General features: G+C 40.8%; 1 protein-coding gene across 6 annotated transcripts in view; it reads left to right on the top strand.

The window, feature by feature from the left end:
• Positions 1 to 18,867, top strand: part of ryr3 (ryanodine receptor 3) — a 106,023-nt gene that overhangs the window by 52,735 nt on the left and 34,421 nt on the right. For all 6 annotated transcript variants that reach the window (XM_031861595.1, XM_031861594.1, XM_031861592.1 and 3 more), the window contains 19 exons: positions 438 to 597; positions 767 to 911; positions 1,885 to 2,090; positions 2,336 to 2,510; positions 2,979 to 3,187; positions 3,398 to 3,561; positions 3,657 to 3,705; positions 3,815 to 3,975; positions 5,111 to 5,273; positions 5,727 to 5,813; positions 6,168 to 6,394; positions 6,835 to 7,047; positions 7,843 to 8,452; positions 8,956 to 9,156; positions 11,277 to 11,379; positions 11,747 to 11,881; positions 14,414 to 14,687; positions 15,122 to 15,236; positions 17,428 to 17,560. In XM_031861595.1, coding sequence (XP_031717455.1) covers positions 438 to 597; positions 767 to 911; positions 1,885 to 2,090; positions 2,336 to 2,510; positions 2,979 to 3,187; positions 3,398 to 3,561; positions 3,657 to 3,705; positions 3,815 to 3,975; positions 5,111 to 5,273; positions 5,727 to 5,813; positions 6,168 to 6,394; positions 6,835 to 7,047; positions 7,843 to 8,452; positions 8,956 to 9,156; positions 11,277 to 11,379; positions 11,747 to 11,881; positions 14,414 to 14,687; positions 15,122 to 15,236; positions 17,428 to 17,560 — 3,530 coding nt within the window. The remainder of the gene's footprint in view (positions 1 to 437; positions 598 to 766; positions 912 to 1,884; positions 2,091 to 2,335; positions 2,511 to 2,978; positions 3,188 to 3,397; positions 3,562 to 3,656; positions 3,706 to 3,814; positions 3,976 to 5,110; positions 5,274 to 5,726; positions 5,814 to 6,167; positions 6,395 to 6,834; positions 7,048 to 7,842; positions 8,453 to 8,955; positions 9,157 to 11,276; positions 11,380 to 11,746; positions 11,882 to 14,413; positions 14,688 to 15,121; positions 15,237 to 17,427; positions 17,561 to 18,867) is intronic.

The following is an 18,867-nucleotide window of genomic DNA, read 5'->3' as shown; positions in this document are numbered from 1 at the left end:
CATGACATCCTAGAAACAAATATGATGCATTTTGCTGTGTGTTTCATGATATCATCATGTTTACATCATTTAGATGTTGTGGTTTATCCCTGTAACAAAATGATTTACCAACATTTATAACTGTTGTACATTTTGTAAGATTAATACACTCAATCTGTAAGGGCGAATGTCTGAAGCACATGGAAAATACGCTGCCAAATATAAGTCACTGCAGATGTACTTTGTATTGGTTCTATTTATTGAATTGATTTAGAACATTACTCTGATATGTTATTCCCTTGCCTTCAAGCTGTAATGCCTGATTGTTGTACATTGGTCTTACCACTAAAGATGAAAACAAAATGTAATTGGATATAAATTGACCCAATTTGAGTGTTAGTCTCCAGGGAAATGGGAACGTGAATGTTTTATAAAATACTTTGTTGTTTCTTCTGCAGCTACATGATGTCTAATGGTTATAAGCCTGCGCCACTTGATCTCACTGACGTGAAACTGACTGCAGGTCAGGAGGTTCTGGTTGATAAACTAGCCGAGAATGCACACAACGTGTGGGCCAAAGACAGAATTAAACAAGGATGGACCTATGGCATCCAGCAGGTAACAGTCATTATTCTTTACATTTAGAAAGCAACTGGCAGGATACTGGTCCCGTCTTTAAATTAGAGTATAGTTGATGATAAAGTAGATATGTTGTTGAAGATTTTTGCTGAAAGAGTATTTTATGCTCGTCTTTCTCCTACTTACATGTGTTTCTTGTTTGTGTCAGGATCTGAAGAGCAGGCGTAATCCCCGCTTGGTGCCATATGCTTTTCTGGACGAGCGCACTAAGAAATCTAACAGAGACAGTTTGAGAGAGGCCATCAGGACCATGGTTGGATATGGATATGACATTGACCCCCCAGACCAGGAGGGTGAGACCATATTGCTGACACAGCTGACATACAAAACTCTTAAGAATCCTGTTTTAAGTTAAAAATATAGAGCGCCAGGTGCTATTTAGAACGATTGAATGTGTTTGGCCAGTTAAACCTGTATACATTAATTTAAGTTCAGTGTACTCGTCTGCCATCACATCTGTATTCCAGTTAGCATTTCCAAAGTGGTGATGTGCAGAATTAAGTCCAAATCCTACATAACATACATCTTGAGTGTCAAGTGAAATAGGACTATAGTATTCATATTTATTTTATTAAAACAACTATGGAAACTGTTGTGAACTAGCGCTACAAAGGCCGTGGTTTCACTTGTCTTTTCAGACAAGATTTGACCGGATTTGCCAGATCGCAACTCAGCTGTGTTAACATATGTGTGTCTGCCCTTGACACTTCAGTGTAACCTGCCTAAAAGGATAGTGATTGTATTATTTCGAGGTCAAAAGAACCGGCTGTAAAACAGTGGATGAAGATATTTAATTTCCATAAATTCTTCACAATAAAAGCCTGTACCCTGTTATTTTTGCTGCTTTCTCGTCCTCGTTGAAGTATTTGTAAACTTGTTTTTATTGAAGAACAGCTGCTAACATAGCTCACATGCTAACATTTCATTTCCTATAAATTCTTCCCAATTAAAGTCCCCCGTTATTTTGTTATTTCAAAACTTTTATTTTGAAGCAACTAAATCAGTAAATGTTATGGTATAAATGTTTTTTTGAAATCTATCCTACACCAAGATCTTTGCTGGGATATTGTAAGCACTAATTATTACGGTATATTTAGTAAGTGCTCTGAATATTTTCATATTTAGTGGCATAGCCAGGATGGAATGATATAATTTCATACTGACAATGATGCGTACCATTAGCTTCATCTGCTATTGGTGTCGATTGGTATTTAATGTACCTATGAAGTCAAAGCATCACTTTCTCCTGTCTCTCTCCTCACCTAGCCCTCCATGCGGTTAATGATCAGAGCGTCAACAACATCCGCTTCTTCCGTGTGGAGCAGACGTATGCAGTGAAGACGGGAAAGTGGTACTTTGAGTTTGAGGCACTGAGTGGAGGTGATATGAGGGTTGGCTGGGCCAGACCAGGCTGCAGGCCCGATGTGGAACTAGGAACAGATGACCAGGCCTTCGTCTTCGACGGATACATGGTAAACCAGCTCTGTTGGGATTTTGTGGACGGTGCAATACTAATGATGAATCAGTATGAAAGGAGATATATTTAAAATGTTGGTGGAGAAAATGTATTATTTAGTATAAAAACATTTGGGTTAAATAGATTCCACAGTATTTTTGGCAGCTTGCACAATAGGATCACTTTGATCATAACCGTTTTATGAGTGATTGGGGATCATATGATACATGCTGCGAAAAAACTTTGTCTTTTTTTGTGAAGGGTCGACGAATGCACGCAGGCAGCCGCTACTTTGGACAGCCTTGGAAAAAGGGCGACGTGGTCGGTTGCATGATCAACATGGAGGACAAATCCATGATTTTCACCCTGAACGGAGAGCTCATGATCACCAGCAAAGGCTCCGAGCTTGCCTTCGCTGACTTTGAGACGGAGGACGGTGAGGGCTCCGCAATCCAGAGAACTTTAGCGTTAATTCATTCATTTATTCTGCGTGTGTTTCATCCACAGTATCTCTAGAAGTGGGACTGGGTTTGTTTGGTATGAGGCAAAACAAAACTAAAAACTACTACAAAATGTTAATGATGATGCAACCTAATGAAGTCCATTGAGACTTTGGCCCATTACTCTGAAAACCATACTCCAGGACAAGACAGAGAGTCACATTTCAATAAAGTTAAATGATTCAAATTCATTTTCATAGTTGATGGTGTGATGGATTCTGCTGTATAGACATTTTACATACATGACAGTACACTGATGTGATTTTTTAAGGCTAATAAAGGTGCAGATTTTAGTAGAATTGTGTGCGCTAAAATCAAGTTTTAATGAACCTCTCACATTGCAACAAGGGATGACATGACTGGATGGCTAACCCACCAATTTCCCTTAATTAACTCTCCTCCAGGTTTCATCCCTGTGTGCAGTATGGGCACGTCTCAGATTGGACATATGAACCTGGGCAAGAACGCCAGTGCTTTTAAGTACTACACCATGTGTGGTCTCCAGGAAGGCTTTGAGCCCTTCGGTGTCAACATGAACAGAGATATCACCATGTGGTTCAGCAAGCGCCTTCCCACCTTCGTCAACATACCCCAAGGCCACATGCATATCGAGGTGAAAAAGCCTTTTCGTTATTATTGTTGCTGCTGGGATTGTCCTTTTAGATGTTATAACAGCTTTGATAACCAGTGATTCAGTGTTTGGCCAGTTTTTAACTTGCTCTAAGCATACAAACATAGCTATAATGGACATACAGTAGTGAGGATGTGTATCAATTTCCTTCTTTGGATGTTCCTTCCCTCCCCCTGACTCTTAACTCCTCAGGTGACAAGGATTGACGGAACGGTAGACAGCCCTCCCTGCCTTAAGGTCACCCACAAGACGTTTGGCACGCAGAACAGCAACAGTGACATGGCCTACTGTAGAATGAGCATGCCCGTGGAGTTCTACTCTGCAGACCAGATACTGGACGAATCACGAAAACTCAGGTCAGACATCACCACTACACTGGAGCAGCAGTGGAGAGTATTGTTATGAAAGATTCCCTTGTTGTTCTTAAAACCTGCATTTTTTTTCTCCGCAGCCATCCTCCAAGAGAAGATGGAACTGTTGACTATGGAAGCATCACGACTGTAAATCACCTCATATATATTCAAAGAAACAAATCTGAAAACATATTTCATGGATGACTTCTCTCTGTTCGTCGTGCGTAAACTATTGTGCTGTGTGTTTTTATGGCAGTACTACCACTCAGTGAGAGTGTTTGCTGGACAAGACCCTGCGTCGGTGTGGGTTGGCTGGGTCACACCGGACTATCATTACTACAGCAAGAACTTCAGCCTCAGCAAGACCCGAACAGTCACCGTCACTCTGGGAGATGAGAGGGGCCGAGTCCACGAGAGGCAAGCTATCATGAAACGTAGAGAGGTGTAATGTAGACGTGGAGAGTCAGCAGATTTGCTGGGTTGTCCGAGGAAATCGGAGTATCTGAGAACATCAAAAATTTGTCACCTTTTAGTACTTTAGGGAACGTCGTTCAATATTGTTCATACAATGTTGTTTGAGGGCCACGGTGTGAATCCTGCTCTGCACAGAGCCCCTGAGGACGTCGTGTGAAATAGGTTTTCAGAAATGAACGTCCTTTTAATATGTTGATCAAAGTAGAATTCGTTAAGTTCATCCATCATTGTAGGGAGTGAAACATGTATCGATGGGAGGGAGATAATCAATTCTGGCTGTCTGAAAAAAAAAGGTATTGAAAGAAAAGGCCAAAGTATATTGGACAATAACTTCTAAAATGTCACAGTCTCTGTCCATATGGCAAATTAATTTACATGAGCAAACTTTGGCAATGGTAACATTTGAAACCACAAATACAGTTTCACAAGTTAGTTTAGGTTGATAAAAGGATTTTGTCTTTATTGATAAAACTACGGAAGCCTGACAGGCCTCACAGGCAAGAGAGAAAACAAAAATCCTGACAATCCATTTTCTGCACCTACGACCGACAAAAAAGATAACACAATTAATTCCCAAAACATTTTTTCCAATTGCGGTGCTTGATATAAAGATAGCAAAGATGCAGGAGTCCAGATGAACATGTAGCATTATACTACCAAAAAAACAACACGATACCTATATCATCGCCAATCAGCCCTATATATATATATTTTGAAATGACTTACACATTTGAATTAGAACAGCAAACTTACACTTGTAAATTACCCATAAGCCTTAATTGACCTTGGAGTGGCGCTGTATCTTCGGCTGAGAAACCAAAGACTATATATTGACTTTGTGTCTTCCCTTTTCCATCCAGTAGTAGGGGGAGTAAATGGGGAAAAGAGATTCTGTGTGTAACGTAATGATTATGAATGAGGCAAGAGTCACGAGTCAATACAGATCGATGAATGTGACACATAATGAATAATATATTGTGCACAAATTGGTTCTTTTTCAATAATCTTTGTTGTCCTGTGGTTGTTCGTGTTCACATGGATTTATGCACGCCAAGCTCATTGTCTGCTGTTGCTGCAGTGTCCAGAGGAGCAACTGCTACATGGTGTGTGGAGCGGACGCGGTCGGCCCGTCTTCCTCCAGCCGCTCCAACTCTGACCTGGAGATCGGCTGTCTGATCGACCTGGCCACTGGCCTCGTCTCTTTCACTGCCAACGGCAAGGCGCTGTCCACAACATATCAGGTAATAAGGACAAAAGCACAGTAGTGTGGTGCAGAGGAGTTTTAACGACTCGTATTGAATACCTGACCAGACCATGAAATGTTACTTTGTCTGTCATTGATGAAAAGCTTATTGTCTTTTTATGGCTTCAGTTGTTTCTCCTCTCTCTTTGTATTCATCATTTGTCTCAGATGACTGTCATCAATAGTCCAACTTATACGTATTGAACTTGGATTTAAAATGCCAGTTAATCCATGCGCTGAGAGGTTTAAAGCCTTCTGACACTAGAAAGAGCAGAATGCGGAGCGTCAGATCTGCAATTATCTGAAAGAAGAATTTGAATAAGAACTTAGATTCCTCTCAGGGCTTTGTTCAGGACAGATCTGACTTGTTTCCTTTTGTTGCATTATTAACTCCTGTAAATCTAAATGATTAAATCTATGATATTGATGACTGAACTTTGTTTATTTTCAGGTGGAGCCAAATACTAAGCTCTTCCCAGCTGTGTTTGTACGCCCTACCAGTGCAAACCTCTTCCAGTTTGAATTTGTCAAGATCAAGGTTAGTCTCTTTTCAAATCCAACAATTTGCAATGCTTGGACACGATGTGGTGTGTAGTACTGGATGTGGTTATTGCCAGAACGAGTAGAATGATTTAAACCATTTTAGTCTTCCTAATTTACTAGTATTGTTGTACACGCCTCGTAATTGTAATTAATAGGTGGCCATGTAGGTATAACGATTTAGCATCTTCTTTCATTTTTTTAATGCCTTAGAAGTGTTTTTAGAATCAACATATTTATTCAAGAAATTGTAATATTAAGACCAAAAGCACACAGTCCATCAACTAGTTAAACATTGTTTTTCCTATTGTCTTTCCTGTTTATAGTACTGTTCTTCTCCCTCTTCTCCCAGGATGCGATGCCGCTCTCGTCTGCCATATTCAAGAGTGAGCACAGGAACCCGGTGCCGCAGTGCCCGCCCCGTCTGGATGTGCAGACCATCGTGGCCGTGCTGTGGAGCCGGATGCCCAACACCTTCCTCCACGTGGAAACTGCTCGGGTCAGCGAGAGGCATGGCTGGGTGGTCCAGTGCCTGGAACAGCTGGAGATGTTGGCCGTACATATACCTGAAGAGAACAGGTGTGCAACAAGGATGTGAAGTAGACCTACAACTTGATCTGCAAACAGCTGCACCTGCTATGTGACTGGTTCAGTCCCTCATCATTTTGGAGTTTGTTTCTTAATTTTTATCAAAATGATGACTGGCTTTCAGTAAAGATTGTTTTGTCAACTATTTTTGGATAAATAGCGAGATGGTAATGTTTGTTTTTGTCTAATTAAGTGAATTAAATACCCGTCAAAAAACCAAACCTATATCTGATACTGGCCTCAGTGACCGAAAGCACCAAGAAACAATAGAAGGGACAGTCACCATAGTGTGCAGGTGGTATATCATCTCAAGCATATATTGTCATGTCGTAAATCGGTAAAAACAATGAACGTCTAGTTTGCCACCTAGTATATACTGCTGCAGTGTAAATGGTTCTCCATCATCCCATTCGTTTCCTGCTCTTCTCTAGGTGTTTGGACATCCTGGAGTTATCTGAACATGAAGACCTGAGAAAGTTCCACTACCACACACTGAAGCTGTACTGTGCCCTCTGTGCCCTGGGAAACACCCGCGTTGCTCACGCCCTCTGCAGTCACTTAGACCAATCACAGCTCCTCAACACCATCGACAACCAGTACCTCTCCGGCATGCTGAGAGACGGCTTCTACAATGTACTAATCAGGTGTGGTATTTGCATTTGTTTTAGATTGAACGTAGTCGGATATGATTCCTTACTTTTTGAAAATTGGCTTTTTTGTCTGCATTTGAAAAATGGAAAAGTAGAAGTTGTAGTGGGAAATATAATGCTGTTAGCAGGAAAAAAAGGTCAACAATGCTCCAAGTGTTAAAATTCAACATCCTTTATTTTCCTGCAGAGAAGTTGTCAATATTCTTACTCATCATGGAATTTAATGATGAACAATGAAATAATTGCAACTTATTACAACATCATCAAGTGACGGAGCCACACACAAGACCACAACGTTAATATGTCAGAATAAATCTTTGTGTAATGCAGTACAACTGAGTATTTATTGACATTGAGTTTTTTCACACAATGTCAATAAACCACAGACAGACATAATTGAATTACATCATACATGGTACATTTCACCTGCTACTTTCACGACATAGTGCTTACCTCCATTAACACTGAAAATGCAGTTTCAAGTGGAGGGTGTGAACATCCATGTAGGAGGACTGTTGCTTTGAACTGTGATTATAAACCACAATGCATCTGAGAACTCAGCACCAGGCAATTGCTGACTCACTGGTATTGATCGACAACCCTGTCACCTCCCACAGATATATTGAGGTAATTTTGTGCTGTGGAGCTATAACATCTTACAAATTGCACATTTATACCACATAGGGAAATTTATTTATACGCCTAGAATACTGAATGGTTACTTCCTGATAAGGGTAATGGCCAAAACCTCCCGACGATGATTGAACTGATTCTTCTACTCATTGCCAGCATTCATCTTGAGACGGCAAAGGAGGCTCGCCTGATGATGAACAACGAGTTCATCATCCCTGTGACGGACGAGACTCGCTCCATCAAGCTGTTCCCTGATGAGTCCAAGCGGCACTCGCTGCCTGGCGTGGACTTGAGCACCTCCCTCAAACCTCGGGTCAACTTCTCCGCCGTCGGCATCATCAACACAAAGCACGCCCAGTACCTTTACAGCCCCCAGATCCCTCTGGGCACCCTGAAAGAGAAAGCCATCAGCATGCTCTCTGAGGCTGTGCAGGGCGGAGGCACACACATCCGTGACCCGGTAGGCGGCAGCGTGGAGTACCAGTTTGTCCCCATCCTGAAGCTGATTGGAACGCTTTTAATCATGGGAGTCTTAACCAGTGAGGAGGTGCGACTGATTCTCCTCCTGATTGACCCCAACGTGTTCGGGGAGACCAAGGAGGGAGAAGAGGCTAAGGGCGATGAGGTGGCCGTGACGGGGGAGAAGGAGGATGTCAGCAAGAATGAGGAGAAGGCTGTGGAGGCTGGAGAGGAGGAAACAAATGAAAGTAAACCGCAAGTTAGAGGTCTGTTGGAGAAGTCCCTGCCCGAGTCTGTCAAACGCCAGGTGATGAAAATGATCACAAAAAACATGCACACACATTTCAGCGATTAGATGTGAGATTGGAAATAGTTGCATGAAATTAATTCCATCTATTAATATTCCAAGGTTTTAATTAGATTAAAAACTTCCTCATCTTATTTCCCCTTCTTCCCCACTAATTCCTCATTTGTCAGCAATTCAAAGCTTTTATGATTTATCTCACTGAGGAGTGACTGCATGAGTGCAAAACAAGGCAGTGGATGAATACTAATGTTCCTGTCAATGACACAAAGTCCAAAATGCTGTAGACAGCTACAATCTCTGCATTATGAAGATGAAGGCAGATAATCTACTAATATGTGAGGTTTCTCTCTGTTTAACGTACAGACAACGTTACATCAGTTTATATGAAAATGATCTTATTTAAAAGCCACATCAAACAATACAGACACAGAGAGAAAGAGAAACTGTTACCTCTAAAAGCACTCTAGATTGCCATCCTTGCTGAATTGATATCTTCTTCTCAGATGTGTGAGCTGCTGCACTACTTCTGTGACTGTGAGCTGAAGCAACGCATCGAGGCCATTGTCTCCTTCTCCGACAGCTTCGTGTCCAAGCTGCAGTTCAACCAGAAGTTCCGCTACAATGAGCTGATGCTGGCGTTCAACATGTCCGCCGCCATCACTGCCAAGAAGACTAAAGAGTTCCGTTCACCCCCACATGAGCAGGTACTATACTGCAATGGACCAGACGCCACGAGAAACTGTTTACATCCAGTTTGAGATGTAATTTATGGTCAATGTGGTTTGAGGTATTATATCGGAACATAACCCATGAATGATTACTTGAGCTTGAGGGAGAAAAATAATAAATGACTACCTTTACATGCACAAAATATCTCGGTTTTTGACCTTATTCCAAAAAAGGCAATATTCCTACTAAGTTTCTAACATGGTTTAGGAAAATTAATATTCCATTTTAATTTACATGCAGCCGTGCATATCGCGAATTAACGCAAAACACCCGCATGATGTACGTCCTATAGCTATGCCCTTTAGATCATTTAAATTTCAGAGTTTGAAGCAGATACAGGAGCACAGGGTTTTGTAATTCACTGAGTGACTTTTAGTTTTAGCTGGTACTGCCGTCGGGGAAATTGGGCCAAGTTTGAGGCGAAAGTGAACTTTGAGTGAGTTGACCGTGCATTGAGAAGTAAAAAGCTGACATTTAAGAGTAGAAAATTGTTTTTAGTCCCAAAGGGGATTTACCGGTCAGGATGCATTGTGTGAGAAAACTGTAGAATCAAAATCAATCCACAAATGTATATGTTGGCATTTGAAATTGTTTGCAAGGTCGAATGCAGGTGTAAAAAAAAACACGAAGTGCAAGAAGCTAAATTTACACGTATACATATTTGACCAGGGGATGGTGCTGCTAGGACACCGAAATCAAACCAGCAGATCAAAATAATCCCCCTGACGGTTTATTTACTCTCACAACACATGTTGAAGCAATCTGCCCTTTTCACTTTCCAGAGGTCAGACTCATTGTGCCATGTATGTAACCCTTATTGTTTATTATCCTTCACAAGGTCCATAATTGGGATTGAATCACAATGACTATTGTTCTGAACAACATTATATGGGCCGACATATTGGTCAAGCTCTACCCTTGTGTGTATGCACCATAAATACTAGACATACAGGTAATGGCTTGACCAACTTGCACTCATGTTATCATCTAACGGTTTGATGATGGAGACACATTTCTCTTTGTTCTCCTTAGAAAACTATTTTTCATTTCCTGCTTTCTGATGTATAAAGATCTAAAAAGCATCAAATGTGTCGTGAGCCAGTGATGAAGTATTTGATCTTGCTGCTATAACCAAACTTAAGTATATTAATGGATCTCTGTTCTCCCTTACAGCACATGCTTTCAGTACTTTTCAGTACTTTTTAAGCCCAGTGTGTAATAACTGCATCAGTGCACTGAAGTGCCAGGGGCTCAGATCTTTGCAGCTAATGAATCGGCCCCATACTCCAAGCCAGAGTAGAGAGGAAGAGAAGGGGTACAACATTATTCTGCCCGCCCATTAGCCAGAAAGTCCCATTTGTTTCTGTTCATGCTCAGATCTCTTGCTTCAGTGCAGCGTTGTTGGATGCAACACCGCTGTGACTTAAAGAGCGAGCCAAAAGTTTACATCGGCAGGACTGCAAAGTTGTCAAAATGTTTAATTGCATTTCCTATGAGCTGCAAAACCTTGCAAATAAGCACATGCCTACAGCTACGCTCATCCCCTGAAACATATGTCCTGTAGCGGTCAGCAGCAGGTGCATACTGTAGGCAACATTCTCCACGTTTGCTGCATGTTCCTCCCATGGTTTATTAAAAAGCCATGCCAGAAATAGACATCAGAATAGCCGAAGCTGGACTCTGCATCTGCTTTGCTCAACGAAGCAGCTCATGTATATTTAGTCTGTTAGCGTGTGACATACAGCAAACACAGCAGATTAGTATCTATTTAGAATAATTTACCATTAAAGCTGCTATTGCTTTTTAAAGATAACCATTTTTACTGCACATTTTCTTCTCTCTCTCTCTCTCTCGCTCGCTCGCTCAGTAAGCACTCACTGCAGGAGACTAGTTTCTGCCGTTGGGTTATTGCTCAGAATAATAATGGTGCTATCTGCTCTGTATGCCATCCTCCTTTTATTCATACTTTCACACACTACACTGTGCAATTCTCACCCTTCTCCTCATCCCTCCGGCGCTCTAAAACACATTTTTATATTCCCTTCCTCGCTCTCTACATCTAACCCTTTCCGTTATGTTCGTCTGTTTCCTGCAGATCAACATCCTGTTGAATTTCACTGCAGGGGAGGACTGCCCATGTCCTGAGCAGATCCAGGAAGAACTCAACTCCTTCCATGAAGAATTGCGACTGCACTGTGGTAGAGTCCAACTCTCTCTCAGCTCTCTCAATTCTTTTACATATGGTGCTGATTTTGGTTCATTGATATTGATACATTGTACGCAAATATCTTCTCACACAAAAGGATTCTTCTTGATCTTTGACGAACAAAAAAAACGACCAGTATTTTTTGGGGTATTATAAGCACTCGTCAAATGCCTGGTGAGAAATGGAGGCGACAAGTCACATTGATTTTCGGCTTATCTGTTATCAGAAAAAATGAAGCACCAACATTCTATGTCCTCTCATTCTACACTTAGCATCACAAGTTTTTTTTGCACATTTAAACACTTGATACAAAATGTTGAATTTCTGAGTGTCTGACAGAAATGTGTTTCCTCTTGCAGGAATTCCCGTGGAGGAGGATGAGGAAGAGCAGGACACTTCGATAAAAGGCCGTCTCCTCGCTTTAGTCTACAAAATCAAAGGTCCGCCTCAGAAGACAGAGAAGGAACCCACAGAGACGGAGCAGGCTGCTCCCAGTAAGTCACTCTGAACATCTCGTAGCACAGTATTTTTGTGCAATTGTAAATTATGCAAATGTGATCGAAGACATAAGGGATCGGATGCAGAGATTAACCTCCGAAGTATAAAGTAATTTCTATAGACTTTACAGGAGGCAATATACAAGTAACTGTCAAACTACAGGAGCGCGTCTAACGTCTTGCAACAGCTTTAACGTTTAATAAGTTTTAAAAAATCATTACATTTTGTAAACTCTTCTCAACTGACTTCATATGATACTTGGATCTTAATTGTATACAATGATGCAGATACAAGTGGGAGACTAGCTTTTAGCAATTTAAATTTAATTTCCGTGTTCCACAATTTACTTGGTTTTTAGTGTTGTAGTGCCATATTATCAATATCTATTTAACATCTAAAGGTCTACTGGAAAGGCAATAAGCCATGACAAAGTGTTTTTCGATGTGTCATTAAACACCAAATTGGTATTGAAAGAACCTTGAATTAAATAAATAATATACAGAACATAAGACACTGCCCGGCTACTAGTTTAACAAGTTCTTTGCTTCAAGCTGGGGTCTGTGGTTCCATTATTCTTTTCTGCAGCTCTTTGCTGAAAGCATGGCTATGTTCTGTTTCAAATAGGAAAAGAATAATGGACAGCTACTAAAAGATTCTTTGCTATAAATTTAAATGCCTTACTCCAGCCTCCCCGCAGCTAGCACACACAATTCAAACGTTTCACAAGTGGACAGATGATGTGATTCAAGATGATTCTGCATCACCTCTTCAACATCACATGAAGATCATAATAAAGTAGGCGTGTTAAATGATGTGCGAGGAAACAAGCTGCTCCTCGTCAATGTCAGTTATATTATTATCATAAAAACATGTCTTGTCTCTGTATATGTAGTATTATGTGCTGAAAACACGTCTTGGATCAGCTCTAAAATGTTTTTATAAACAACACCATAATGACTGTGTGTGGTCATTTGCGATATAGCTTTCCGACAGGGTAGTTTTAGTTTGTTCGTGATGACTCCCGTGTGAGCTACTGTTCGAGACGATGCAGAGCAGATGTGAATCTGCGAGACATTCACCTTCAGGGCAGCTGGCTTCCTCTCTCTCTCTCTCTCTCCTTTTGTATCTGTCTCGTCTCTCATTAGGATTCTGCTCCAATCTGACCCTTTGTTTGCCACAGATGTTTGTTTGGCTGTTTGACTTAAACACTCAAAGTTGTAGCGATAGCTTTGGAATAACAATGTGCGATTTGGAGAGGTGTGGCATTTAGCTACAGCCTCATCATTTATCACCACTGTGTCTTTGTAGTTGTGCCCAGTTGTATTGTTGCTTGTCTTGTGAGATTTAAGTTTGATAGGACCATTTTTAACAAAGTTTTAAAGGATTACCCAGACAAACACCTTAAAAAATATAAAATAAAGCTCCCCTTCAGTTTGATCTTCATCTGTTTCTATATATCTATCTTGTACTTTGTGCTCTAATGCATTAGGTAGAGACATGTTATCTAATTCTTTCTTAAATGACAAACCTTTTGAGGTGCCTGGGGAACAGAGCCCACAGCTGTTTCTAAACAGTCCTTGGAAACAATTTTAGACATTTTGAAGGATAGGCAAAAGTCAATTACACCCTAACATTTTAAAGTCACCTTACTTCCGGAAGAAAAGGGTTGAGAGGAGTAGGAGCTATTTTAGTGGCTGCATTTTGCATAAAAAAAGATCGATCATTATATTCTAATCCCAACGTTTTAGAGTCAAGGTTTGCTCAATGATGAGTGAATGTTGTTCGTGTTGCGTTGAGTTTTGCATTGTTAGAAAGAGGGGGAACAAGGGAGCAATACAAATAAATCATATGTTTAGATAGTTCTAGAGATGACCGCTTCATATTTTATATGCAACATCCAAAAAATCCCATTTCGACCTGTGGACACCATGTGTACCACCATCACAGTTATATGTCTTTCTGACACACCATGTCAAATGCTAAATTGGATACAACATTTCCGTGGATCACACACAAATGTTTAACTTTCTTTCTGGCACCTTTGCACTGTTGTACTTCTTAAGCTCCTGCTTAGATGCTCTTCATGTCTACATACCCTTTAGCTTCGTCCACCTTTCACTCACATTACGCACTTCATTTCAGATTAAACTGTTGGCTAAATGGCCAAAAAAGTCAATGTAATAATCACAGTGCTGCTAACAGCCAACAAGCTGCCCTGAGGCTTCTGATGAAATCATATAAGTTTGATTATGAGCAGCAAAAAAACTGTATGATGTAGTAAGCTCAATGCTGAGAGTACCAGATGCATTACGAATTTAATTATTCCTCCTACGCAAACAATTACTTTTCACTTCTAAAGAGGTTCCTGTGATTCATACGTAAGATTTTAAAAAAAACAGCCCGGCTAGAGAACCTTGACTTATCTACAGTAAGCACAATCACACAATGGGACTGCAAGCCCAATAGCAAAACTCTATATAACTCTATATTGTTATTCACACCTGGATGTTGAATTGTCACTTCTCCAGCTAACCTGAAGGAGCTGATCTCCCAGACCATAACCAGCTGGGCTCAGGAGTCTCACATGCAGGACCCAGAGCTGGTCAGAGTGATGTTCAGCCTGCTAAGGAGGCAGTATGACGGCATCGGGGAGCTGCTCCGGGCCATGAAGAAATCCTACACCATCAGCGCCGCCTCCGTGCAGGATGCTATTAACCTGCTGGTATCTCTGGGTCAAATTAGGTCTCTGTTGTCGGTACGCATGGGCAAGGAGGAGGAGAAACTCATGATTGATGGGCTCGGGTAAGAAAATGTGTTGCAATAAACGCAGACATTTCTCAAGTTTTTTTTTTTTTTTAATTCAATGTAATTTGTGATGTGAAATAATGATTGTTGATGATAATTATAATTACACACATGCATTGAAGACAGGGTTGGTAGTCTTGAGAAACCAGCAAGCATACGCTAGATCTAAAAACGTATACAACCAAAACACCCAACCCAGTGTTGCAAACTCTTTGCTAATAGAAGTAGCTAGCAGCACTAGCTCCAAATGTTGCTAACTATAGCAGGAAAGTTGCCACGTCACCGCACAAATGAAATTACAAAAAAAACATCAAAAATGTTTTTGATGATATATTACCAACCCTGTCGGGCACTATTTCCAATGTGCTGTATATTACCTACAAAATATAGAATGTAAAACACAGTCACTCATTATTTTCATGTGTTCCCAGTGACATCATGAACAACAAGGTTTTCTACCAACATCCCAACTTGATGAGAGTGCTGGGCATGCACGAGACCGTCATGGAGGTCATGGTCAACGTTCTGGGAGGTGACAAGTCGCAGGTACGAAGGCGTGACCACATATTTACATTTTGAGACTCGATAGGACTATCGGTACAAGTTGTTACTGTCAAGTGAATAGTTGACAAACCATCTCAACTTAAGGTCCAATTGTGAAGTAAAAAGGGAGGAAATACATTCAACACTTATGTCAGACTTAAGTAAGTAACACAGACAAACAAAAGTAACTTTTGTTTGTTGACAAGAAGGCTTCACGGGGCACTTTTAACCTGCCTTATGAACAGAGGAGCTTAGTTCAAATGTATCTTCCTGAACTGTTATACTGTTATATTGAAGTTAGCCAAGATCAACAACCTAATACTCAGAAAAGCCACAAGGGTAATGGAGAGGGCAGAGGAGGGCAAGAGAGGGGTGAGAGCGAGGCCTCTCAAGCCTGTCCTTTTTGGGCAGTGCTGACAGAAGCTGTATGAAATGGTTGTGATTTAATGCCACATCCAGTGCCAAGCATGAATTAAACCCTAGACAGGAAGACCTCAGAGAGACATTCAGGCCTTCACATCTGACACTGACAGTCTCATCACACAGCCTCGGACATAAATTCCAGACCAGTTTACTGCCACTCGATATGTGCGCTTCACTAACTGTGGCCATATAAAGTGGCATTACCACAGCTTGTAAGTGTAAAAGGTTTGCAATATTTGCTCTTACAATTATATATTGATGATAACTTACAATTCTGTTACATAATCAAGGTGAAAAACAGAACACACTACAAAAAACAGTTTAAGAATGCGTTATCTATTTTTAAACCCAGACTTTAATAAAATGCTGTTTTCGTGCACAGTGCTACCTCACAGGTAGCTTTTCCACAAAGGCTTAGGGAGGGGAAATTGCTTTGGCTGTCAACCGCTGTGATGAATCTGCTTTTAGAAGTGTAAACATTTGGCACCGTTGATAGCCAAACAGTAAGGGCAACTTGTCCGATGATGAGTGTGATTTTCTGTGCTGTTCACATTTGGAGAGTGTAATTTGCCTGAGATAAGGTGTGGATTTATGTCAGAAATAACTTCACTCTTAGATTTATGCTCACTGAACACTTGGAGTGAAGCCACACTAGAAGGAGGATGATAGAGGGCTAGTAACAGCATTACATGCATGAGGACTTGGAGGTGAAATGATTTTCCAGTTGTGTTCTGAACAGAAAATAGATTTTGTTTATTGATTATACTTTAAGCTTTTCTCAGAGCACATGAGACTCCAGACATATCCAATAGATTAAAATTGACCTTAGCCCCTGCTATAGCTTATTTGGAGATTTCATCTACAAAATAGTTTTCTTGTAACCTGAGGGTCTGACACTTCCAAAAGTACACTACTGTCTATGTCAAGCAGAAATGGGAGAAAGAATCAGGACTCAAGATATCTGAAGGTGATTGGAATGATATATGGTAAAGTTGGGCTGAGACTACCAACTCAAGGTCCTGGAGAGAGTTCTGTTTAAAGAAAATAATATGTTTTGCAACTACAAAGCTTTATTTATGAAATGGGGGTTAACCGGGACAGGCGAAGCATTTCAGAGATGGAGAGAAAATGTTGCCAATAGCTTATCTTAGCCTTCTGCTGACCCCCCCTCAGCCATCACGGCGGCTGCACTGCAGGCTAATTTATTAGAGAGATGGAGAGAAATGTTGCTTATAGGCTAAACTATTAGAGAGATGAAGAGAGGGGCCTGCTGTTGGGCCTATCCTCTGCAGCCACTGCAGCACCAAAGAATGGGGGAACCAGGAAGCCAACCAGCATAGCCCGCCTGCCAATTCTGCCCCACTTCCATGCAACACACTGGTCACAGAAAAAGATCAGAACGAAGTTGTCATTTATCTGGCGATAACAATGTGCGTTCCCACGCTTTGTGACAAGAGTGTGTGGATGAAGCATTGAGTTGTTGAATTTGATTAATTTAACGGCTGGCTAGTAAGCCAGCTGACTTTCTAATTTCAGTTTCATTATTAATGAACGTTAACTAACGCGTTCCATCGAATTATTCTGCCTCCACCTACGCTCTGCCCACAAAAGTACGTCATCATGGTAGGTCACAAGTTTAATGTTGCCCATGTCAACCCCTTTTTTTTGCCTGAAAATGTTAATAAAAGTAAAGTTTAAATAAAATAAAAAAAGAGGGGTCTGTTGGACTTTAGCACATCTTCACGTTTGTGTTTTTATTTTGTGTCCACAGGAGATCGCCTTCCCGAAAATGGTGGCCAGCTGTTGTCGTTTCTTGTGCTACTTCTGTCGTATTAGCCGCCAGAACCAGAAAGCCATGTTTGACCACCTGAGCTACCTGCTGGAGAACAGCAGTGTCGGGCTGGGTGAGTACTTGTAGATTCACAAAGGAAGACGGTCTACTCTCCTTCTATCTTTTGACAGTTGCCTTTCAGCCTTTTCTTCTATTGCAGTTGGTGTATATCATTCTGAGAGAGGAAAACAGAGGTTTAAAGATTTATGGGAAAATGTAAATATAAAGGATGAACAGAAGGTACTGAAAAAAAGATTTTCAGAAGAGGAATATGCGATGGTGAGAAAAAGTAAAAGGCTATAGTGGAAGAGAGAATTATTGAGAGAAGAAGTAAAATGGATTACTTGACATTTAACATTTCTTCGAATTTTCCCAACAGAAGAAACTGAAATGTGCCCTTTTTGCGACTCCCAAAATAATGCAAAATGTTCATTGAAACCAATAGGTGCCACTTGCTGGAGGGGTTTTTCAGCTAATTAAATTTGAGATACAAACTTATCACCCACAGTATGCCAGGGTATCAAGGCAGAAAAACTAGGGACAGGGATTATTTAGTCATGCAGGGCAGGACTGATGAGTCACCGGGCTCTGTCTGCTGCTGCTGCTGCCTCTGTTGCTTCTGTAAACTAAAGCTCCTGCCTGTGAAAGAGGACATGGTGTGGAGAAGACCAGTGAATGCCAACACACCAGTTTATTATGCCCAACATGAAACATTTGATATTTGCTTTCTCATAAATCACGTACATCAATGTGAAGGAGCTGGGATACGTGCCTTGTGTTCTCTGTTTTTGTCCAACTTTGCCTGCATGAAGGATGTCGTTATAACTCTAAACCAATGACTGATCTGTTTTTTTAAATCTGAATTGCCTGTGCACAACTATTGTCAGAGTATGTGCCCAATGGAAAGGTAACAATTAATGTTGGCAGCGAGTGTTTTTGCACATTGAGTCCCAGAGGATTCATTAAGTTATGATTAATTATCTGCATATTAATTATCTCAAACATTTAGAAAAGTTGCTTCTCAAAACAAGCATCGATTACAATAATGATCATTGTAGTAAATATGAGACGTATACTGTATGTCCATTAACAGTGACGCAGTTAACCTGTGAAACATTCTATACATCATTTCTATTAGGTATATTTTACAACACTTTACAACACTTACAAATCTAATTGAGTTTCCAAATATTCCTGAATTAATACAGCATTGAAGCGATAAAGCATTTTCAGTTCAAAGCCATTTTCTATATCATATCTTATGGAGATAGACTGCCCCCTGTTGTTTAGTACAGCGCAAATGTAAAGTTTTCTTTGCTGTTAACACTTACCCGTGTGTGTGTGTGTGTGTGTGTGTGTGTGTGTGTGTGTGTGTGTGTG

The sequence above is a fragment of the Anarrhichthys ocellatus genome, unplaced genomic scaffold (assembly GCF_004355925.1).
Source record: "Anarrhichthys ocellatus isolate YVR2014 unplaced genomic scaffold, GSC_Weel_1.0 scaffold25, whole genome shotgun sequence".
Classification (NCBI taxonomy): Eukaryota; Metazoa; Chordata; class Actinopteri; order Perciformes; family Anarhichadidae; genus Anarrhichthys; species Anarrhichthys ocellatus.
This window is presented reverse-complemented; position numbering and strand designations above follow the sequence as displayed.